This window comes from Pelophylax lessonae (assembly GCF_965119305.1).
Source record: "Pelophylax lessonae genome assembly, chromosome: 10".
NCBI lineage: Eukaryota > Metazoa > Chordata > Amphibia > Anura > Ranidae > Pelophylax > Pelophylax lessonae.
Window position 1 is genome coordinate 181,133,613 of NC_138777.1, and position 25,287 is coordinate 181,158,899.

Genomic DNA, 25,287 nt, shown 5'->3' on the forward strand with positions numbered 1-25,287 from the left:
ATTGTGTATTTTGCACATTCTCAGTGTTCTTTTTCACAGCATTATTGGATTTAACACACCAGGGTGTGTACTTTATTGAAATTATGGTAATCACAAATGTGTGGTTACCTATAGCGCTTGCTAAATTATATCACCCTTGGTGAAAAATATCTCACTTGTTACGACAAAGGTTGTAATAAATGTTGTAATAAATAATTATTAAATACTGTGCTTTATAAAAAATTCAATAAATAGTAACAAAAAATTAATATATATATAATATATGTATACAGATATAATTTAGTATCACTTTAATCCTGAATGCTGGCTGTTAAATTTGGACCAAACATCACAGACTCAGATGGCCAAACCCACATTTCTGTATTATTTTTGGCGGTTTGGATTTCCAAAATGTTTGTGGGAGAAAGGGACCAAAGGCGGCTTCAAAGGCTGTTACTGTCCAATATCAGCTTCTGCTTCTGCCTGAGCCCCCTAAAGGATAAATTCACCTTTTTTATGTAGCAGAATTTCCAGGCCTTGAGCATAAGATGGGTCTGCCATTGCTTGTGACACTTCCAACACATTTGAGTTGTGACCCCCAGGTGTGAGAACTGAGACAATGACCATTCCGGCATCTTTGTTTCTTTTTTTTGTTTTATTGTAATTAGGGGATGGGAGAAGAGAATGAGTGGGATACTCCATTGGCTTAACTAGGTACACTTTTGGACAACTTGAAAAATGCCTGTCAGTGCTGCCTTGACGCCGGCTGAATGCCAACCAGCGCTTCCTGACGCTCAAAAATGCTATAGTACTGAAACTGTGCTGGAACCTCAACTTTAATTCAGAAGATCCAGGACTGTAGAACAATTGACTCCTGGCACTGCTTTAGCTCAAAAATCACTGAACAGCTCCCTCCAGCCCTGCACTGGCTGAGGTAGCTCTGTGTAGATACTTGTGCTGCTGCAACTCTTAACCTTGTACACTCCACACTGTACACTGACTCTTCTGGGCCCAAACTGCAGGTGCCCCCTTTACACTTCAGGGTGCTCTCACTAGGTAGCCCCTCTAATACTTCAGGGTCCTCTTACTAGGTACCCCCTTTACAACTAGCTGACTCCTGGATCCCTAGAACCTTCTCCGGAGTGGTCCCCTCTGACACTAGGCAGACCCCCAGGGGCAGTCCACAGTACTCATGACCTTTGTAGGCTTTCCTGGAACTGGACCCCTCTCTCTCTCTCCGCTGGTTCTCAGCACACCGGATCCCTCTGCAGCTCAGCTTCACTTTCTTTGAATTCCCAGGCCACCTCCCGGGACACCCGCTTTCTCTGACAGGAGGAGAGACAGCCATACTCTCCGTCCTGGGACTCTGCTTCCCGCCAAAAGACACCGCGTCATGCGCCCCCTTCAGACTTATACCCACTCCCAGATTCCTTTGGGAGTGAATCTGCCTTCTGGGGTAGTTACAAGCCTAAATGTGTCCCTGATTGGGTTTCCTCCACTGCCCAATGAGAAGCCTTTCATAGAGCCAGTGGGGAGACTCCCCTCTCAGCAGAATCACCTGGGAACCATGACACCCTACTGAAAATCATGGCCCTGCTGTTAGTCAGCCAAGACCCATATACTTTACCAAGCACCTACCTGTAGGGTGCTACATTTAAAACAAAATAATAAATGCTAATTATTTTTGATGGTAAAAAAAATTTTCATCTTTTATTTTTTTATTGGAAGCCTGGAAAGCATTGCCCCCACACAGGGCTCTTGCAGACTCTGTGTGTAAGCTGTTTGGCCATACATTGTACAGCCAAGCAGTTACACATTAACAGGAAGCATCACTGAACTACCAGAGCGCTCAACAGTGCCGGGGTAGTTCATTAAGAACTGCAAGCCAACAGCTATAAAGGCTGCCGGACCTTGAAGTTTTCAATTCGCAGAACTCTGTGAATAAGTAATGCGGCCAGGCGAACGGAGCCCCGCATGGCCACGTTCTTTAAAGATTCTCACAGAGAGCGGGGGGAGAAGTTCCCCCACCGTCTGTGACATCGAGGGGTTGGGGAGGTACGGGGGGGGCCGGTGCATTCATAACATGTTACATGTTACACCCTGAATATGGGTGTAACATGTATCATGTTACAAAAGGTGAACTTATCCTTTAACTTGACTATTGGTGCCACTTATTACCAGCCTTCTATCTTAGTATCTTTGAGAAAGTCTATTTGGCCCCATCATCTAAGCAGGCAGGGCTGCCAGGAGCTTCCCAAATCACTGTGAACATTTTTGCATCATTTGCTTTTCTGTAACACATACTTTTTGGACCTGGTTCAAATTCCCATTTACTGGAAGTGGACTACTATTTCTGAAATTAGGAATATTGGAGAGCCATAAAATTTAAAAAAAGTTTGGTCAAACCGCAACTAATTGAATTTTTCAAAAAATCACTAATTTACATGTAGAGCCTCTTTTTTTGCTGGCTGTGTCCTCAGGGGGTAGGATTTCATTTTCCTCCTATACCGGTGACAGTGGTCACCAAGAGAAAATTTTGACAAAAATCTCTCCATTTGTGATACAGACAGCAATAAAAATACTATATTTTGTGTTGTGGGGAAGGGAAAGAACCACCATTGGATATATTGTGCTTTCTGTGTCCCCACTGAGGGCTTTTTTCTCAGTTGTGAAGGTAGTTACTGTTATAGTAAGTTAGGCAGGGGTCTCTCTAACAAGGACACTACAATAAAACCCTGGAAAAGGTTTTAACTTTTTCCTTTCTGTCCAAAAAAAAATTAAAGTTACACTTTAAAACCTGGAGTCTGCCAATAAATGCAGGTTCTCCGGAGTTAAAGATTTACATTGGGACTTGTTAAAGAGATTCCTTTGATGCCTCTCTATCATTAAATATGTTAGTATAGCAAAGGTTCTCACCGGTGACAGACTGGTGTCCATGGCTGGAATACTCCATTCACTCACACACAGGCCAGCACTAAAAACCTGAAAGAGTAGTAAATACAGTATTATTTTACAGTATAAGATAAAAGGTATACAACCGGAAACATATTGCATGGCCTCACAATTGCACAGTCTGGGATTATGTATTTTAGTGATTATAATTCATTTTATCTACAGCTAGCAAAAGTGGTCTCTTTCCAAAATGGGCAAGGGTTGGGATAATATAAACAGTAATAGAGGAGGGTAAAGGGAATGACAGTAGGCAATACTTGCAGAATAGAAGGTGGAGCATATGACAGCGGGCAGTAGAGGTGTGCAGGGGGCATTATGTGCAAGACAGAAGTGTAGAGGGACAGACAAATGGCTGTATGTGCAGGAAAGGAGTGCGGAGGATATGATAGCGGGCCATATAAGCAAGACAGGAGTGAGGAGGATATGACAGTGAACTATATGTGCAGTAAAGGAGTATGAAGATAACAGCAGACGTAATGTATAGGAAAGGTGGTGGGATTAGGTTTGGACAGAGTAAATGCAGATAGGGTGTGTACGACATGGTGGGAAAAGGATGGTAAAGTGAAAAGAAATATAAAAAAGATATTATTGCTTTGGTTTTTTTTTTTTTTTTATACTTTTTTGTGTTATTTTTTTATTGGATGTAGGGAAAATGCAGGATCTAGAGAGGGCAAAAGTGGAAATGCACTCAGTGTACATGTACCCATATTTCCAATTTTTTAATGTAAGCAAATGCACAGTGTTGCCCATGGCAATGTTTCTGGCTTTTATTTTATGTAATATATATATATATATATATATATATATATATATATATATATATATATATATATAATATATTGGTACTAACCATCACTATGAGTAAAAGACAGATACTTAATGCTTTGGATTGCTTCAAGTGGGACAGTAATATTTGCCAGCAATATCTCTCCTGAACTATGAAGATTTAATCCCACTTTACACTGTGTATTCCATGTATTTCAAGGAAGGAGACACACAGACTGTCCTTGGCAGGCTTGTGCTATTGTCTGTTTTGAGATGGAATGTATATTAAGTTGAAAGTCTACCTGTCCCATTGTTAAATGTTGATGACCTCACATGATTCTGTCCAGATGGCCAGCTAACCAGTTCAGGTTAATTCTGTTTTTGTATACAATTTAATTTGCATATGATAATGTAATCATTCAACCCCTGACCTGTGTGTAGTAATTTGATGAGGAGGGGGATGTGCTCATTTGTGTATAAATTGAGTGTGTATCTGTTCAATAAACAGTCTGCTTTTACCCCTTCATGAAGTCTCGACTCATGTTTGGGGGAATATGCTACAGGGGATTGCTATGCTCTTCATACTCCCTTGGATAATCACTAAGCTCTTGTAAGAGCTTGTTCCTGCTCACAATCTGGGGAAAGAGAGGTTCACCCACGGGCACCTGGAGCCTTGTCGTGGGTCCAGGGTGGGTAGGGGATGGCGAGACCCCAACCAAGCTGCGGCGGTTTGTGGGGTCTGAAGTGGTTATGGTGCCTTGTGGAGTGCTTGGAGCCCTCGGAAAGCACTAGGAGTATCCTTCAGCTGAGGTACCCAGTCGGGGTGCCGGTTGATCCGTTACATATATATATATATATATATATATATATATATATATATATATATTTTTTTTTTTTTTAAAGCTCCACCTACACAATCAAAATTCAGGGCAATCATATCAAATGAGTGAAGAAAACCAGTGTCAGTGCTACTTGTGGTCATGTACATTTGGTAAATCTTCAATATTCTTTTAATCTCAGCTGATGAAGTACACAGAGTTTTCATTAGTAAAGCAGAGCTGTTTTCAAGTCTTCAATGAAAGAGGGAACACATAGGATTCATCCAATTTCCTGCCTAAAGTGATATTAAAGTCTTGTTTTTTGCTGTTTAAAAATAACAAACATGATACTACTTTTTCTGTGCAGTGGTTTTGCCCAGAGCAGCCCAGATCCTCCTCTTCTCAGGTCTATCGCCGGCGCTTCTGGCCCCTCCCTTCTGCCGAGCGCCCCCACAGCAAGCAGCAAGGCACCCAAGCTGAGCCGCTGCTGTGTGTGTCCATTCAGGCACGGAGCCTCGGCTTGGCCCTGTCCCCTCTCTCCTTATTTGGTCACTGACTTTTATTGACAGCAATGGGCGGTATTGGCTCAGCCAATTGGGAGGTAGAGTCCCAGACAGCCCAGTCTCTCGTGCAACATCACTGGATCGAAATGGGACTCAGGTAAGTATTAGAGGGGCAGTGGCTGGGCTGCTGCACACAGAAGGTTTTTTTTAATCTTAATGCATAGTATACATTAAGATAAAAAAAAGAACCACTTTAAGCTGGCCATACAGTATGTTACACAATTGTCTTATTCAATTTCCCTTAGATTGACCTTCAACTATGTAGTGCAAGGGCTTGCCTGATTGCATACAATTAACCACTTGCCGACTGCCGCACGACTATTTACATCGGCAGTCAGCCCCTCACAGGCAGAGCGACGTAGGGATACGTCGCTAGCCTGTAAGGGTGTGGGGAGTGAGTGCGCGCCGCCGGAGGTGCGCTCCCGCTCGGTCACGGACCCCCCCGCGCGTGTGCCCGGCGGATCCGATGTCCGCTGGGCACTCGCGATCATCCGTGACAGCGGGAGAAAGGCAGGCGGCTGGTGTAAACAAGGCCGCCTGTCAGTTCTCCCCGAGTAAGAATGATGATCAAACGGTTCTACTATGTAGGACCATTGGTCACTGTTCTTACACACACAGCCACAGCCAATCACAGTTAGAAGCACGCCCCTAGGACACACTTAACCCCTCCCTCTCAATACAGTTAACTCCTTCACTGCCAGTGTCATTTTTACAGTAAAAGTGCATATATATAGCACTGATTACTGCAGTAATGTCACTGGTAACCCCAAAAGTGTCAAAAATGTCAGTCAAGGGTCCGATCTGTCCGCCCCAATGTCGCAGTCCCGCAAAAAAAAATCGCAGATCGCAATCGCATACGCGTTAAAAAAAAAAAAAACAACAAAAATGACAAAAATCTTTCCCTTTGTTAGTAAACGCAATAACTTTTGCGCAAACCAATCAAAATACGCTTTTTGCGATTTTTTTTACCAAACATATGGTAAAAAAAATTGGCCTAAAATGTTAAAAAATTTTGATTTTTACATTTTTTTTGGGGAATTTCATATAACAAAATGTGAAAAATATTGTTATTTTTGCAAAATTTACGCTATTTTTTTGTTTATAGCGCATGATCAAAAAATCGCACAGGTGATCAAATACCACCAAAAGAAAGCTCTGTTTGTGGGAAAAAAAAGGATGCCAAATTCGTTTAGGTACAGCGTCATACGACCGCGCAATTGTCCATTAAAGTCACGCAGTGCCGAATCGCAAAATAGGCCCTGGTCAGGAAGGGGGTAAAATCTTCGGGGGCTTAAGTGGTTAAAAGTGTTTAAGTCTGACCTCATATTTTAAGGTTTTGGTAAATCTAAAGGAAAATTGTACAAGACAATTGTATAATTTATGGCCAGCCTAACTAAACTTGTAATGAGAGTAATGTTGTAGAGTGGTCACCAAAAGTCTGCTGTTCTTGAAACCCAATGTAAAAACACATGCAAGTACAAGTTGTTGAGCATTGTATATTGCGAGACAATAAGGAATGTACTGATGTGCTCCATATCTGTCCTGTGTGTTTTTTTTTTTTTAACCCAGGGCAGATTGGGGCAGTGGGCAGCACTGTAAAAGGCGCATGCAGCCATCTTATTCTGGCTGCTATACAGCATCACTCTTACTTTGCCTAATTAATTCATTTCACAAGTATACATTAAAGATACATGTAGTGTAAGACTAACTATACACTAAAATCCAGTTGTACAGTCTCTGTACAATCTCAATGACATTTACCAACAATTGTGTAATGGGAGGGTCTACCCATCCCATTTACATCCACTCAGGTAAGAAAATTGAAATCAGAAAATAACATGTATGATCAGGTTAAGAAATTTGCAGATTGCCATTGCTGACCACCTAGTAAGAATAGCAGTTGACTGGATGTCTCTGGCCTCCTTACTTTCTGAAAAAGGTTTGGTAGAGCGCAGTACTGGATTTGAGGAAGTTCTTGGGTCCTGATTACGTGGGCAACTGTAGGTTTAGTAGTGTTGATATAGTAGTTAGGTTTCTCCAAAACCAGAGGCCCCCTATCCACTGAGAAACTTCAGATGAAGAAAACTAGAGGTGCAGAAGAAAAGGAGCACCAAAAAGATGTACTATTAGATCTCAAGTTCACCGTCCAGCCCCGAGGCTTAGAGCTGCTGTGGCTGGACAGGGATGGACAGTTCACGAAGTGCTACTAACATGTAGTACAGTATGCACCCAGGGAGGAATACTTGAAACGCTGTCTGCATGTGTTCATCCCTGGGCACAAAATCCACTAAACATCATAAGTATCGTTTAGCGCATCATCCAGCTGAAGCAGCTGTCAGCTTCTCTTAAGAATTTCAGTTTGCATGAGACCATAATGTTGTTAGGTGCAAATGATTGTCTTTTATCAGCTAAAGACCAATGCATTGTGGGATAAGAGAATCCCTCTTCTTCAGGTCATGCAGGATAGTACCTGGCTAATCAGAGGACAGCATGCGATAGCAGCTACCCTTTTCTCTGTCATGTCAGGCACTGCATGATCAAAAACCCGAGATTCTGTAATCCTCAAACAGTTGGTTTTCATATTGAGGTAAAAGTCTTGCACTTCAAGTCATTCTAATCTCAAAAGGTTTTTACCTTAATGCATTTTCTGTATTAGGGTAAAAAACATTCCACTGCCTGTTACACCCTAGCCATCCCTAAATGCTTACCTGACTCTACCGCTATCCTCTGTTCCTGGTCCCACAGGAAACTCTGAGAGCAGGGGGAGCAATAGGCTCCTGTCAGTCAAATCCTGTGAGGAGGGTGCAGAGGGCTTGGCTGAGCCAGGCTGGATGTCATTGGTCACATACAGCCCAGATCGGGAGCATGCCTGCACAGGTGCCCCCTCAGTACAAGGCTTGCTGAGGGGCACCCAAAAGAAGAAGGAGGGGACAGCGCCAATGGGGGGCTCCAGAAGAGGAGGTAAGTAACTGCTCTGTGCAATATCTTTGCACAGAGCAAGTAAGTATAACATCATTTTTTATTATAATATTAAAAAAATAAGCTTTACAATAACTTTAAGAACCTTAGCGGTTCCTTTTTTAGGAGCTCCCTTCCCTTTCTTCTTCACCTTCAGTACAGGCATACAGATTAGAAAGTCTTAGTTATGAGAGAATTCCTTACCAGCATTCTTTGCCTATTTCAGTGTCTCAGAAAACAGTAAAGCCACTAAATCAACATGACATCCAGGTTGTCATGTTTAGAACAGGAGGTCAAAAATGACAGTTCCGACATTCTCTCAGTACAGTTTTTATGACTTAAAGTAGAGCTAAAGGCAAAACTTTTTTTTATTTTGGATAGAGTAAGAGAGGGTTATATCCTCTGTTTTTTTGCCATATGTGTCTCACTGGGGAGATTTCCCTTCATTTCTTGTCCTATAGCCAAAATAAGTGAGAGGGAAAACTTTTTTCCTTGTTTGCAGCTCACAGCTCAGTGTGAGCTGCTGTGACACGAAGATCGGAGCTTCTCAAGGCACAATGTTTGCTGCACTCGGCTCTCGCAGTGATCATTGTGCTGTGAGATTTAAATTTGGGGGGTGTGTGCCTTAGACCCTGAGGCAGCCAGGCACCCCCAATAGCCTGTACCACAGTTATTGGTAGTTAATTTTATCAGATAACAGAGTTCTCTGTATAGGAACCCTTACTAGAGTCGTATCTACAGGCTGTTTGTTAATTTAACGTTGATTAAAAAAAACAAAAAATCTTTGAGTGGAGGTCACGTGTTTCCTGTCGAGAGTGGCGCTCCAATCTGCAGCCAGATAACCTTGTCTAGACAGAAAACATGCGATAAGAAATGAAGATGTGACAGGAAACATGTGACCTCCACTTATTCAAGTTGTGTCTATCGGTTGTTTGTTACATTAAAGTTGATAAAAAAAATCTTTGAGTGGAGGTCACATGTTTCCCGTCGAGAGTGTAGCTCCAGTCTGCAGTCAGACCCCTCTTAAAATTTGGGATTTTCTTTTACTATTACTTTCAATGGCAAAAGTAAACAGGACAAATAGCAATAAAAGGACAGCCATAAAAACTCACTGGTGTTATAATCCCATTCCAATCTATCCAAAACCCCAAAAAGTTTTGCCTTTAGTTATATTTTAAAAGTGAAGTCAGGAGGGCTTTTCATATTCAGAAGGAAGGCACTATAGGCCTCTTGAAGCAAGGGCACAACAGCAGCTGCCATACATATCTGTTACCTTTTATCGTATGCCATTGTTTTATTGACAAAACCTTCTACTTTTATAAGATATCTTAGTAATTAATTTAGCATTACCCCCCCCCCCCCCCCCCCAGGAGCCGCTCAATTAATCCACGGCCAGTTACAGGGTATTTTCACATAGCCAGGGGAACACACTCTTTCGCTCATTCGCTTGGATAGGCGAAGCAATTTAGTAGGATACTTCAAATTACCTATTCACAAGCGAGGGCAAATTCTTAATAGGACTGTGTAGCAGACTGTCAGTAGAACTGTACAGAATTGAGCAAGTCCCTTTGTAGTAGAAGGAAATTAGTGGACTTTGCTTCTTCAAAACACTAGCCAGTGTCTCCTTTAGCTTGCACCCAGTAACTGACTTCTAGCACCAAGAGGGGGATCTAACAGCACAAGTACCAAGGATCCCCTGTGGGGGTCTGTACTCACAAGGCTCCTATAGCACACGCGGCGGTCTTCCTCAGTAGTACCAGACAGGATCCATGGACATCCTTCCTCAGTCAGTTCTCATAAGGACCATGGGTTGCAACTTAAAGGTTTCAGGTCCTCAGATCAACCACCTGAGGCCGCATGGCAGCCTGTGCTGGAGAGAAGCAGCAGCCCCCTCCCCATCTAAACCTTTCCCTGTAGAGGTAGACTGGACCACCAGCCCATTTCTCTTCAGATATAAATACGGGTGCACAGCATGCCTTGAAGCACATCCCCTTCTAATTGGCCAGGGCTATACAGACACCCATGCTCTCTTCTGCAAGGTTTACAATCTCTGTCCAATATACTCCATAGCTATTGCATCAGCGTAATACATCAAGACATTATGAACAGCACCAGAGCACCCTGAGTAGACCTCACTAAACAATCACAACTCTCTGTTAACCACTTAAGCCCCGGAAGATTTTACCCCCTTCCTGACCAGGGCCTATTTTGCGATTCGGCACTGCGTGATTTTAACGGGCAATTGCGCGGTCGTGCGGCGCTGTACCCAAACTAATTTGACATACTTTTTTTTCCCACAAACAGAGCTTTCTTTTGGTGGTATTTGATCACATGTGTGATTTTTTTGATCATGCGCTATAAACAAAAAAAGAGCAACAATTTTGCAAAAATAACAATATTTTTCAAATTTTTTTTATATGAAATTCCCCCCAAAAAAATGTAAAAATCTAAATTTTTTAACATTTTAGGCCAATTTGTTTTCTGCTACATATGTTTGGTAAAAAAACATCGCAAAAAGCGTATTTTGATTGGTATGCACAAAAGTTATTGCGTTTACTAACTAAGGGAAAGATTTTTGTCATTTTTATTGTTTTTTCTTTCGGGTCCGCGCAGGGGGGTCCGTGAGCGAGCGGGAGCGTGCCTCGGGCGTCGCGCGCTCACTCCCTAGAGCCTCACAGGAGAGAGATGTAGTACTACGTCTTTTTGCCTGTGAGGGGCTGACTGCCACAGTAAATAGTCGTGCGGCGGTCGGCAAGTGGTTAAGCAGACAGCACATAAATGTACTTGCTGTCTCCCTGTTAAATGTACCTGCTGTCTCCCTGTTAAGCAGAGAAACCAAAAACTATATACACTCACTCCAGCACTTACCTAGGAGGGTAATATTTTACTACATTATAGATTTTTATTCTGATTTTAAACTGACATGAACTGGCTGTACACTGTTGGGATTTCAGAGGAACTGGCTGAAATTCCAACTGGGGGTGGCCCTCAATAAAAAGTTAATTACTTGATTGAATTTTGTCGAACGAGCCAGTTTGAAAATGAGGTTGAAAGTGAATGAGCTGCAGGCACTCTTCAGGTATTCTGACAGCCTGAGCTAGCAGCTGTCAAAATACAGTAGCCAAGGCAAGGGGCAATCTGATAGAACTCTATTAGTGTATGGCCAGCTTTACATTTTTAGTATAATGTGCTGCTTACAGAGATTAAGAAATACTCACATCCAGCACAGCAGCTGAATCCAAGTTATATGGCTGACTTCTAAGCAGCAACTGAAGTCCCTCCAAACTAACATCAGTATTATCCAAGGTGTCTGAAAGCTCTTGTCTGAAAAAGATAATTCAGTAGACAATACAAATTAGTAAATTACAGCAGGAATGGAATGTATCACTTAAAAGGAGACCTATGCATGAAGTTTACTATAAATCAAAGTCTTTTTTAGAGATACTTAACTGTTCCTGGCCCTCTTAAGCATTGGCCACATGTCTGAAAGCTTAGGAATGTTAAGATTGTGTGACCAAGAACCTGGACCTGCTGACATGTGGCTTTTTTATATTAATATTGAATGTATTCACCACAGCAAGGCTCTTAACATATCTTGTATTTCCTCCATTGTCTGCTCATGAATAGAGAACCTATTAAAGACTAGACTACTGACCTCCATAGTTCTGAATGACCTGGATCCAAAGTAGGACTCAAAATGTTAAGTCCTGAGCTACTAGCCAGCTTAAGGATTACTTGCCACCATTTGCCCCACCCAACCCCTACCCTGCCCCGCCCCTAAACAGGAGGACCTTGATTATGAAGAGCGTCTGCAATCGCTTGATTTATTCTCCCTGGAGAAGAGACGCCTGAGGGGGGACATGATAGCAATGTTTAAATATCTCAATGGGGATCTCAGCTTAGAAAAAAAGCTGTTTAGTCGAAGGGATTGCATGAGGACTCGGGGGCATACAATGCGATTAGAGGAGAAGCGTTTTAACCTCAGGCCACGTGGGGGGGTTCTTTACTGTTAGGGCTACAAGATTGTGGAATTCTGTACCACAAGAGGTGGTTTCTGCGGGTAGTATGGTGGCTTTCAAAAGACTATTGGACGTGCATCTCAAGGATCAGAACATTCAGGGGTATGTGAGATGATTACAGCCACACACACCTAATCACAGGTTGAACTGGATGGACTATTGTCTTTATTCAACCTCACCTACTATGTAACTATGTAACTATGTAAACATGCCCTCATAAATTATCTCATAAAATGATACTGTTGATACTGTTAAATGTTTTTGCAGAAGTTACAAAAGTAAATATTAATACCAACTTTTTCAGTGACAATTAATGAAGCCCATCAGTGCAACATCATCAGTGCAGCCTCACCAGTGCCCACGAGTTCAGCCTCACCAGTGCCCGATGATGCAGCCTCACCAGTGCCCGACGATGCAGCCTCACCAGTGCAGGGGAAGAGAGAGGAGAGGAAGAGGAAAGCCAGCCGGATAATCAGAGCCGGGATCGCCCCGCTGTAACAGCTTTCATTTGAATTGCTGGGCGCTCACTGTCACACACAGCACTGCCTCCTGGATCTGCCCCCCGTTAATAGACGTCACACGTCCCAGCATTGGACTGGTGTTCTGTCTATCAAAGGAGCCAGACCAGGAGGTGGTGCTGTGTGTGATGGCGAGCGCCTGGCAATTCAAATGAAAGCTGTTACAGCAGATCGATCCCCGCTCTGTGATTATCCGGTCAGCTTTTCTCTTCCTCCCCTCTCTCTTCCCCTGGGTGATCGCTAGGAGAACGGCTTCCGAGGCAGCCCCACACTCGCCCTCAATCATTTTCCACTCGCAAAATGCGAGCAGGCGAGTGAAAAATTTGAGAGCTGATCTAAAGTAAATAAAAAAAATTGCTGTAGCACTTTTCCTCTGTGATTAATACTCAATACAGTCTGATCCCCAAAGTGCGCCTTAAAACTGTCTGGGTCAGAGACTTCAATGTCTTTTTATCAAACCAGATGCAAAAGAGGAGGCATAATCCCTGATTTCTTTGGGCCATACCTATAAATTCACATTTTCAACATGGCTATTGGGTTCAATAAAGTACATTACCTCCTCTGTACAGACCTTTTCAGAAAAAAGTCTAGCCAGTGATTCAATGAAACTGTGTAAATGGACTGAGCTTACAGGAAATAAGTACAACTTAGGTGTCATGATGCCACTGACCTCTCCAATGGATTCCTTCGTCCTCGTCCCTCCAGTTGCTGAGATCCTGAAGGTTGAGGTGGGCTACAGCTTTCTTTTCCTTCTAGTATTGATTGAACCATTGCAACTGGCAACACAGGGGGATCAGAACATGCACTGCAACTTGTCAGAGATACATCTGTTTCTGTTGATCCCTTTACTCCAGGACTGATGGGTTCTTCTTTAATGAGCAGTAGACATTTATTCCTAAATATGAATCAGTTAGGTCAATGGCTATAAATAAAACTTGTATTTTCTAGATGAGAAACTAATCTCAGTAGTCTGGCATTCATACTCTTTAGGCATAACCTTCTGACTTCTAACATTTTATCACATTTCTTTCCTTACTTCCTTCATAGCAATAATTTCTGGAATACCTAGAACTGGTCTATCCTCAAACTTTCACCCCATCTAACATTGTCTACCCTGACCTAACTGCCAATAAAATAAAAAATGTAAACTCTAGAGTTTTTCTAGGCTTCAAACATTTTCAAGCAGTTATTTTTCCATATTCCTCATATCTTACAAGAAATTTAATTTGCATGAACCTTTTGCTTCATTTGTTTCACTTCTCAACCCTAACCATCCTGAGCAAGTTCTGATCTCACTACTTATGAGCTTGTAAACTGCAATTAAAATGAATCTGTTGCTAACATAAATATTAAAAAGAAACTGTTCCTTGCAAATAGGGCATTAAATACTCCTCTTTGCTGCCACCTGCGCCACTGATTGCTGCAAAAGCAAAGAGAAACTGCCGACTAAAAGTATCTCACAAAAGTGAGTACACCCTTCATATTTTTGTAAATATTTTATTATATCTTTTCATGTGGCAACACTGAAGAAATGACAATTTGCTACAAAGTAAAGTAGGTAGTGTACAGCCTGTATAACAGTGTAAATTTGCTGTCCTCTCGAAAAAACTCAACACACAGCCATTAATGTCTAAACTGCTGGCAACAAAAGTGAGTACACCCCTAAGTGGAAATGGTTAAACTGTTTAGGTCTGGAGACAAGCTTGGCCAGTTCATCACCTTTACCCTCAGCTTCTTTAACAAGGCAGTGGTCATCTTGGAGGTGTGTTTGGGGTCGCTATAATGTTGGAATACTGCCCTGCGGCCCAGTCCTCAAAGGGAGGGGATCATACTCTGCTTCAGTATGTCACAGTACATGTTGGCATTCATGGTTCCCTCAATGAACTGTAGCTCCCCAGTGCCGGCAGCACTCATGCAGTCCCAGACCATGACACTCCCACCACCATGCTTGACTGCAGGCAAGACACACTTGTCTTTGTACTCCTCACCTGGCTGATGCCACACATGCTTGACACCATCTGAACCAAATAAGTTTATCTTGGTCTCATCAGACCACAGGACATGTTCCAGTAATCCATGTCCTCAGTCTGCTTGTCTTCGGCAAACTGGTTGGTCAACCATGGCTAGGCCTGTTCGGAGTGGAATCTGGCGTGTTAAACCACTGTATGGTCTTGGCTTCTGTGCTGCAGCTCAGTTTTAGGGTCTTGGCAATCTTCTTATAGCCTAGGCCATCTTTATGTAAAGCAACAATGCTTTTTTTCAGATCCTCAGAGGAGTTATTTGCCATGAGGTGCCATGTTCAACTTCCAGTGACCAGTATGAGAGAGTGAGAGTGATAACACCAAATTTAACACACCTGCTCCCCATTCACACCTGAAACCTTGTAACACTAATGAGCCACATGACACCGGGGAGGGAAAATGGCTAATTGGGCCCGATTTGGACTTGTTCACTTAGGGGTGTACTCACTTTGGTTGCCAGCGATTTAGACATTAATGGCTGTGTGCTGAGTTATTTTGAGGGGACAGAAAATTTACACTGTTATTCCAGCTGTACACTCAATACTTTACATTGTAGAAAAGTGTAATTTCTTCAGTGTTGTCACATGAAAAGATATATTAAAATATTTACAAAAATGTGAGGGGTGTACTCACTTTTGTGAGATAATGTACACCATTACTGTGTCCTGTAGTGATATGATGGGCAACCGGAGGAACCACAGCATGTGCCTGGGGCCAGGAAATTTACATTCCTAGACGTTTTGAATTCCGAAGGTTCATTTGCTTGTGGTGTGTTTTTTCTGTTTTCGTTTTTGTTTTTGTAGCAACATCATTTCTTTAAATGTGTAAAAATAACATCAATATAAAACTCTAAAAAGAAGAATTCTAATATTATAGAACCTTTAAGTTACTTAAGAATTATATTATGTAAGTTCAAAGTTATGGCTTAGTAACCCACTGCCTCCTGTGATAGCTGTGACATAGCAATCACAGTAGGCAGGGGGCCCAGCCTAGACCAGACACCAGAAAGTGCTGCCTTGAAGCACAAAAAAGAAACTACATAGTAAAAAAATAAAATACATTTTCCTAACATTTTTGTAAGGGCTGTGTAATAAGGACTGAGGCACAAAATAAGAAATAGTTATTTCAGTAAGTTTTGATCTGCTTTAAGCTGTTGATATACTGCTATATTTTTCCTAGACTCTATTTCAATTTGGGATGGTTCTTCTAGACTAGCATGTCAAACTATTATTGAAAAAGGGCAAAAAGCTTAAACTGTGTAACTCATGGGTGTCCAACCTTTTGGCTTCTCTGGGCCACATTGAGTGTAGAGAAATTTTCTCGGGCCGCATATAAAATATATACTATAGTTAAGGTATATAAGTAAAAAAAATGCCTCCGCGCCCCTCCCACGCCACCGCGGCCCCCGCACTAATTTAACACAACTAAAGGATGATCAAATGAAATTGAATCAGTATACAGAGGTTTACTTCTTCTAAATGATAATAAATGAACACTCTAACCACCATGGCCAATTCAGTGATTTCAAGTGGTCATGGTGGTAGGAGTCAGAAACACTGCACATCCCCCCCCCCCCCTCTGAGGCAACCTCTGCCTACCGTTAGTTGGAAGCCGCTGTGGCCTTGCCCCCGACCTGACTTCCTTCCTCCCCAGCAAAAATTGTCAGGGGGCAGTGGGCCGCATTGCCTGAGGTTCCGGGCCGCAGGTTGGAAATGCCTGGTGTAACTAAAGACCAGTAAGCCCAACTGCTGTTGTGTGAGATTTATTTGAAAGTATTTTGAGGAAACATACAAAAATACATATTGGTAAACCCTCTAATAACAGAAAAATAAAATGGGTTTATAAAGTAGATCATGACTTGACTTGCATTTGAACAGGAAAAGAGGAAGAGAGAGACACAAAGACATTTTACCAATGTATTTATCAATTCTACATCACCAGCAATAGTATAAAGTTTAGGGGTGTGCTCAATCACTGCATCAGTCCCTCTTGCTCTTGTTATCCATGCTCATCTTTTATATGTTGCATCATTTGTAAAGGTAAGATGCATTACAGTGTGTAAGCTTATTGTCCAGCATATGTTCAGTTACCATTGTCATCTTTACATGTTCAATACACAGTTGTAAATATTAATTTACATGTATTACCTTTCTACATCTGCACTTGACTGTGCATTTACGGAGTTGGCAGGGTGAGCCTCAGTCACATCTGAAATGATAGGCCCAGCAGTGACGGCAGGACTGCTTAAAGAGGACGCTGGATCTGTGGGCGGCTACATAGGGAACATTTTATTAAATATCTATAGTCTAAGATGCAGTTGAAATTCATAACAAATAAAAGGGCTTATGTGCATTATAATAAGATAAAGGTGTATTGTCTTTTATACAGGGTCATCACTTAAGCTATACATTTCCAGGATACAGAGAGGGAGGAACATTTACTTTTAGTATTTCTTAAGACTAGTTATGTAATACCAAACGTTCAGTGTCTGCTACTCCTCTCTGTCAATCCCTCAATTGGCTTCCACTCACCCATCAATTACATTCAAAATACTAACAATTTACAAAGCCATCCACAACTTGGTCCCCAGTTACATCCCTAGTCTCAAAATACCAACCAAATAGTTCTCTCCGTTCCTCCAATATTAATGGCTGTGTGTTGAGTTATTTTGTGGGGACAGCAAATTTACACTGTTATACAAGCTGTACACTCACTACTTTACATTGTAGCAAAGTGTCATTTCTTCAGTGTTGTCACATGAAAAGATATAATAAAATATTTACACAAATGTGAGGGGTGTACTCACTTTTGTGAGATACTGTAGCTATAGTGGATGTACTGTAAATATGGATACAAATGTAATGTAATGCATTGCCTTCATACACCAACGACCAACCTTGTGTGTACATACAGTACATGACTGTATAAAATGAGAGCATGAGTACAAGTATGTGTTTGTAATAGATTTACGTAGGCTTCTTAACCCACTGAAAGTATTGGGTTATATTTATGTATAATCTGTTCACAAATATAGAAGCTAACATTTGAACAAAGATTAAACTTGTGGCTTCTACTGCATCTACACTTTAAATAAAAGAAGATATTCACTTGTACTGCTGTTGTGATGTCAATAGGCTTAAGTAACGAGGGCGTTCACTAACTTTCTGTGTACATGATGTACAGCTCTCATTAATGTCCAGTGCCTGGAGTGACTAAATAGATCAATAAATATTACATAATGTAATATTTTTTCAGCAAGCCTATCTTATATATAGGGATAGCAGTTACCTTACATAAGTTAGCAAACCCTTGTCAAAGTTTGGTGATAAAAGAACCCCATCATGTAATTTCAGCATACAGTGAAATCTGTATCTGACTGTCACTGTGAGTCATGGCTTTATTTCTGATAATACCACATACTGGCTATGCTTAACCCCTTGGAGCATAAGCCTTTTCCTGACATATGTTGCTTACAAGTTAAAATCAGTATGTTTTGCTAGAAAATAACTTAGAACCCCCAAACATTATATATTTTTTTTTAGCAGAGACCGATCGTTGCAGTATTTTATTTCCCATGGTATCTAAGCAGCGGTTTTTCAAATGCAAGTTTTTGGGCAAAATAACACTTTCATGAATTATAAAAAAAAAAAAAAACAATAAAGTTACACCAATTTTTTTGTATAATGTGAAAGATGATGTTACGCCGAGTAAATAGATACCTAACATGTCATGCTATAAAATTGTGCACACTTGCACCTTAAAATGGCCCTTATTGCCACTAAAATGTGAGCCCAACTCCCTACCTCTGATGATCTGACTACTCAAATCTCTGTCAAACTATGGTCGGAAATTTCCCTCCTTATTCTACCCAAAGACCCAGTACATAAAACCTCCACTACACTGAAAATACTACAATATTTCATACCTCACCTAGATATCCAACAGTGGCAGATAAAGCACATTACTCTGCTAGAGAATCTGTACCATGAGTCACAGCTCCACACATTTGATCTCCTGTCCACCCAGTTTGACCTCCCGCCTCGTGCATTATATATCTATCTACAAATTTACTCCTTCCTTCAAAAGCATTGCCTCCCTCTGCATCTAGACATTCCTGCCCCCGTATACTCCTTCTTCCACGAACCTAACACCCCGGTGAGAGGGATCTCCTTATTCTATAATATTTACAATGGCCAACACACCTTCTCAAAGACGACCACTATTGTTAAATGGGAAGATACCTAGCTGAAAGTCCTTCCACTCTACACCTGGCTGAAGGCCTTTGCCACCACTTATTCTGCCTCTAAATGTGTTAACCACTGGGAACAGTACCAAATGGCAGTAAACTCTTGGTACCTCACCCCCTTCAAACTCTCAAAGTTTTATCCATCCCATTCGGCTCTATGCTGGAGAAATTGTGGAGAGGCCGGAACTCTGTATCACACTTTATGGTCCTGTATATCATTAGGATCATTTTGGAATAAAACATTTTCCACAATGTCAGATATCTGTGACAAGAATATACCTCCTACCCTGGGGCTAGCCATCCTCCACCTGAATATCCACGACTTTCTACCCAAATATAGGACAATAATAATACACCACCTATTAGCGGCAAAAATCACAATTACGAGACAATGGAACTCCACCAACTCACCCTCTCATAATGACGCTATTCTCACTCTTAACCACCAATGTGAAATGGAAAGGACACCGACGATCACAACCCTCAACACAATATAATTTAGGAAGAAATAGGACGTCTGGCTATCCAATTCTAAATGTACGGTTATAGATTAAAAGTATGTTATATCCATGACTGGCTTGACTGGCCTTTCCTCTTTCTTGCTTGTCTTCTTTCTACCTTCCCCCTCCCCATTTCCCTTCCCATTGTCCTTCCCCCTGCCCCCCCCCCCTAACTGTCCATTCTTACCCTTCCTCACTATCTCCCCTTCCTATGTGGTAGGATTCTCTTACCTCTAAAGGTAGTTTAGACTAATCAACTCTCTCCATGTGAGGATTGTTGGTAATACCTGTAGACCACACGGTACGATGTATATCATCTTTGGTTTATGTTGACAGACATGTAATCAAGACGATGGGGTTGATAAAGGAAAAGGAATTGGCAGCACTCCAGGTTGAGTCAAAATCCAGATTTATTGACTGGACATCCAAATATGACAATCGTGACAAGGTAGACGCGTTTCACACACTGACTGTGTGCTTAATCATTAAGGTAATCATAAGGCAATCAAGGTAATGATTAAGCACACAGTCAGTGTGTGAAACGCGTCTACCTTGTCATGATTGTCATATTTGGATGTCCAGTCAATAAATCTGGATTTTGACTCAACCTGGAGTGCTGCCAATTCCTTTTCCTTTATCAAGTTTTCACGGAGGCGAGCTGGGGCAATCACCGGTGTGAGTCATCAGGCAATTACGCCACCTTGAGCAGTGAGTTCTTGTCTCTTCAAAGACGATGGGGTTGCCAGCCCCCTGGGACGCAGTTTTTGCTCCCAATGGGTTGTCCCGGGAGGGAGAACAAAACCGTATATCCTGTCTGTTATTCATCATAACCATGCTTCAGACTAAGAACTGCCTTACTTGGCTTAGTATGTCTACAGGCACTCCTCATTGTTCCTTATCTCATATAGAGTGTAATACTGTTACCGCACTGTTGTTATTTGTAACCTTCTCTTGGAAATTCAATAAAAACTATTGAAACTAAAATTGTGCACACTTGTGTAATGACAACAAACTACGGTGCTTAAAAATCTCCATAGGCGACGCTTTGAAAAATTTGAATGGTTACCTGTTTAGAGTTACAGAGGAGGTCTTGTACTAGAAGTATTGCTCTTGCTCTAACGATCGTGGCAATACCTCACATGTGTGGTTTGAACACCATTTACATATGAGGGCGCGACTTGCGTTTATTTATTTTTTTCTTAATTATTTTTTTATTTTTACACTGTCTATTTAAAAAAATGTTTTTGATCATTTTTATTACTGTCACAAGGAATGTAAACATCCCTTGTGACAGTAATAGGCAGTAACAGGTCCTCTTTATGGATGGATTTGGGGTCTAAAAGACCCCAAACTCCTCCTCTGCACTTAAAAGCATTCAAAACATCAAGTATGAATGCCGCAACTTTTTAAAAAATCTGGCGCCTTTAAGGCTCCAGTACCCGGAAGTAATATCAAGGCATCGCTACCTGGTTTTTACATAGGAGCCCGATCAGAGCCGAATCCGACTTTGTTTTGGTGGATGTGGCGTCTGGTCAGTCGGGTCTCCCGGTGAGACTGGAGACCCAGGCAAGCCGTGGAAGGCAACGGGGGGGGGGGGGGATGTCCTTGTAATGACAACTGAGTGGCTGCTAAGCTGTATCGGTTGTCATTACAAGAAAGCCGACCGTCGGCTCTAAACAACAGTACCAGGGTAATGCCTCTAGCTTCAGGCATCACCCTAGTACAACCCCCTAAAGCAACTTTTCGTTTAAGCACCTTGTAGTGGTAGTGCTTGTAGATTAACCTTGGCAAGTGCATGCACATAAGACTAGGTATGATTTTTCTCAGCCTGGAGCAAATTTAACTATTAGAAATTAATTAGTTCCCATTAGATTTGACCAAAATTTTCCATCCTTGTTTTGAATTTTTTTTTTTTTTTTTGCTCACTGTGCTCAAAACGAATTGTTTTCTAAAGTGATTCTAAAGTCTCAGGTCTTTTTTGTTTGTTAAAAAAATACAAACATGTTATACTTTCCTGCTCTGTGTAATGATTTTGCACAGAGCAGCCCTGATCCTCCTTTTTTTGGGTCACTCTTTGGCTCTCCTGGCCCCCACAGCAAGCAGCTTGCTATGGGGGCACCCGAGCCGAGCAGCAGCTCCTTGTGTCCATTCAGACACGGGCCCTGCCTTCTCTCTCTACTCATTGGCTCACTGACTTTGATTGACAGCAGTGGTAGCCAATGGCACTTCGCTGCTGTCTCAGCCAATCAGGAAGGAGAGTCAACTGAGTCTCTCTTGCAACATCGGTGGATTAAGAGGGGTCTCAGGTCTCAGGTAAGTATTAGGGGGGCTGAGGGGGGCTGCTGCATACAGAAGGCTTTTTATCCTAATGCATAGAATGCATTAAGATAAAAAAAATCTTCTGCCTTTTCAAACACTTTAACAAATGTTCTAAAAATGACATCTTACAAACAAATCGAATATTTCAAGCCTCAAACACACCATTAGTTCTTTTTGTTCAACCCAGCCATTGGCTAAGAGCCTGATCGGTAGCCAGTTGGCATACCTATTTCGGTCATGAGCCTTCGACAGAATGGCTGGCTTCTATCGGACCAGCTGCCATACACATGGGCCGAATATTGGCTGGTTTCTTTTGAACCATCCAATGCCAGCTGACATTCAGGTCTTGTGTACTATGCTTAAGGCTTCCACTGTGCCACATCCAAAATTGTCTTTATATCTTTCAAACAAATTCTACAGATGTAAGGCCAGCCTAAAGCTTTAAGCCCCCACCAATTTATTACATTTTTTGGGGATTCTGGTCATAGATTTCTAGCTCATGAGGTCAAAAATACCAAGAAATTAGACTCACCGATTGGATGTAATATGGGTCTTGCAGGGATTCCACTGGGAGATGTCTGCTAAACTTAGATAGCGGTAAGCCAGAATTTCCATCATCCAGCATTAAAGGTCTACAGAGGAACAGAAATTGTAAATGTACCTATTCTTAAGCATGCAGTTTTGTTTGGCTAATACTGTATATCTCTTACTGATGATGATACATGCCATATCAAATGCAAGTGATCCAACCAATTTGACTACAATAGATTCTGGCACCAGGAGTTCAACTCTGGAATCCTTCAGAGGAAGGGCTGTTTTTCAGCACGGAGGGTAAGAAGTGGTAAGATCAGTGTTAGGTTGACAGGAAGGGATAATGTGTTACAAGGAGGGTTATTGTTGGGGTTACAAGAAGGGTTAGCATTAGGGTGACAGGGAAGTCTAGTGTTAGGGTTACAGAAAGGTTGGTATTATGATTTATAGGGAGGGTTAGTGTTAGGGTTACAGACAGGGCTTCGTTAGGGCATTATTCTCTGTGCCGAATACTACTAACACTTAACTCCTGGAGCTGAAAGCTTATGTATTGGTGTAGAGGTATGGCAGCAAGTGCTTACAATCATTAGTACAGTATATAAGGAAATCTCTTTCTCAACTAACGCTTATCATTCTCTTCCCTAGACTGAAAGCTGCTGATAGGGGGGATCACTGATTCTCCTGTAGGGGGCCCGGGCACACAGGGGGACCCGAACAGCAGGGGAAATTGGTGCGGTGGGGTGGAGGGGCAATTACAGAAGAATGCCCTGTGTAGGTCTCTGCAGCAGCCCTCCCACCTGCTTTCAGCTGCACAGAAACAGGGCAACATTCCTTTATTTGCTTTTTATTAACTCAGTACAGTTTTATCTTTACATTTTGCAAGTTATGTTGTGTTTGTGTCCGCTAATAATGCTTTTAGTGTATTTTTAGTGAAAAATTTAATTTCTGACTTACCATAAAATCCATTTCTCTGATGTTCATTGACCATTGGGTTATACTGCCCCCTACAGTAGTAGGACACTAGGCAGAAAAAAATTCTGGCTACACCCATGGACAGTCCCAGAGGGTATACTTCCTCTCCCTGCTATAGTCACTCAGTTTTGTAACAAGCAGTGTCAGGAGAACTATAACTCCACAGAGGGGTGGGTGCTGTGTCCATCAATGAACATCAGAGAAATGGATTTTACGGTAAGTCAAAAATCCCATTTTCTCTTTTGTTCATTGACGGACACAGCTCCTGTCATTCTTGACCATTTGGGATGTCTCAAAGTAGTGTTAAACATTAGCGGTGGGAAAGAGACAAAAAATTTCACAAGGCTAAACATTAGCCAACCAGGCAACAGGGGCTCAACCAAAACAACTGGAGCCCACCTGAAAAAAAAAAAAAAACACCCTCAAAGAGGATCAGGTCCTCTTAAACAGCAGCCTGCAAAACCTGGCCACCTTGCAAACGTTAGTCACTGACGCCTGATGACAGAGGTCCAGAAGGCAATAAGCGCCCTAGTAAAGTGCACCTTGACAGGGAAAGGAGGAACCTGACCCCTGATAGAATAGGCCTGAACCACCATCTGTCTGATCTATCTGGAAATGGTCACAGAGGAAGCGGACAATCCTTTGCAAGGTCAATTCGTAAGCACAAACAGAGAGTCTGACTTCCTGAAAGACTCAGTAGCTGCCAAGTACACCCTAATTGCCAGGACCACATCCAAGGCATGCAAGATGTTTAGGCCTGGAACACAAGGAAGGCAACACAATGTCTTCATTCAAATGAATGTCAGAGACCACCTTAAGAAGGAAAGACAGACAGAGGTGAAGCACCACCTTATCCTTGTGAATCACCATGAATGACAGTTTAACGCCGCCAGTTCCATAACCCTGCGCACAGAGGTGATAGCCACCAAAAAGGCCACCCTCTGGGACAGCGTAAGCAGGGGAATCTCCCAAAGATTCTCAACAGGAGGCTTATGGAGGACCGAAAGCACCAAATTGAGGTCCCAAGGCAGCAACGGAGCCCGCACTGGAGGAACCAAATGTCAAACAACCTGAAGAAAGGTACGCACCAGGGAGTGAGTAGACAAAGGTCTTTGGAGGAAGGCCACCAAAGCCAACACCTGGCCCTTGATGGTACTCAAGGCCAACTTCTGTTCAACCCCCTGTTGAAGGAAGGTTAAGATCTGAGCCACCGAGAAGGAGCGAGGATGGTTCCCCAAGAGACTCACACCACGCAATGCATGTCTTCCATGTACGATGGAAGACAAACCTATCCTTTAGCACCTGGCGTTAAACAGCCAAGCCGTCAAAGCCAGCGACTGTAAAGCAGGATGGAGGATCGGTCCTTAGGACAGCACACCCTCCCTGAGAGGAAGCTTCCAAGGAACGTCAGCGACCAGTCGTACCAGATCGGTGTACCAAGCGCGGCGAGGCCAGTCTGGGGCCACTAAGATGACTGGAATCCCTTCTGCCTCAATCCTGCCTAGGAGTCTGGGCAGAAGCTTGAGAGGAGGAAAGGTGTACTGTATATCAGATGATACTGACCCAATGGGACCACCAGCTCGTCTGTGGTGTCTGCCAGTGAATCCCTTGACCGAGCCACAAATCTCTGCACCTTTCTGTTGAGCCTAGACGCCAACAGATCCACCACGGGAGTGCCCCACCAGAGACACAGCTGATGAAACACCTCAGAATTAGGGGCCACTCCCTGTGGTCCAACGCCTACCGACTGAGGTAGCCCATCTGCCAATTTTCCAATGTGTACGGCGGAGAGGGCAGGAACAAACCATGCTGCCCTCCTTAGAATGCCATCTACCTCAAGAGTCGCAGGGGCACTTCTTGTGCCCCCTTGGTGATTGACATAAGCCATGGCCGTGGCATTGCCTGATTGAATGCGCACTGGGCATCCCTGAAGATAAACCATTCGATGATCCAGACACAGTCTGTTCGCTCAGAGCTCCAGGAGATTGATCGGCAGTCTGGACTTTCCAGCGTCCAGATCCCCTGAACAGAATGCTTGCCCAGGATGTCTCCCCAGCCAGACAGGCTGGCATCCATGATGACCACTGTCCAATACAAGGGGAGGAAGGATTTTCCCAGGGAAGCAC

General features: G+C 42.6%; 1 protein-coding gene across 1 annotated transcript in view; it reads right to left on the reverse strand.

Moving 5' to 3' along the window:
- Positions 1-25,287, reverse strand: part of HSF4 (heat shock transcription factor 4) — a gene marked incomplete at both ends in the record, with an annotated part of 142,639 nt that overhangs the window by 6,499 nt on the left and 110,853 nt on the right. Inside the window, 5 exons of the mRNA XM_082270358.1 lie at positions 2,896-2,961; positions 11,254-11,359; positions 13,243-13,467; positions 16,741-16,865; positions 22,191-22,290. Of these exons, the coding sequence (XP_082126484.1) occupies positions 2,896-2,961; positions 11,254-11,359; positions 13,243-13,467; positions 16,741-16,865; positions 22,191-22,290 (622 nt within the window). The remainder of the gene's footprint in view (positions 1-2,895; positions 2,962-11,253; positions 11,360-13,242; positions 13,468-16,740; positions 16,866-22,190; positions 22,291-25,287) is intronic.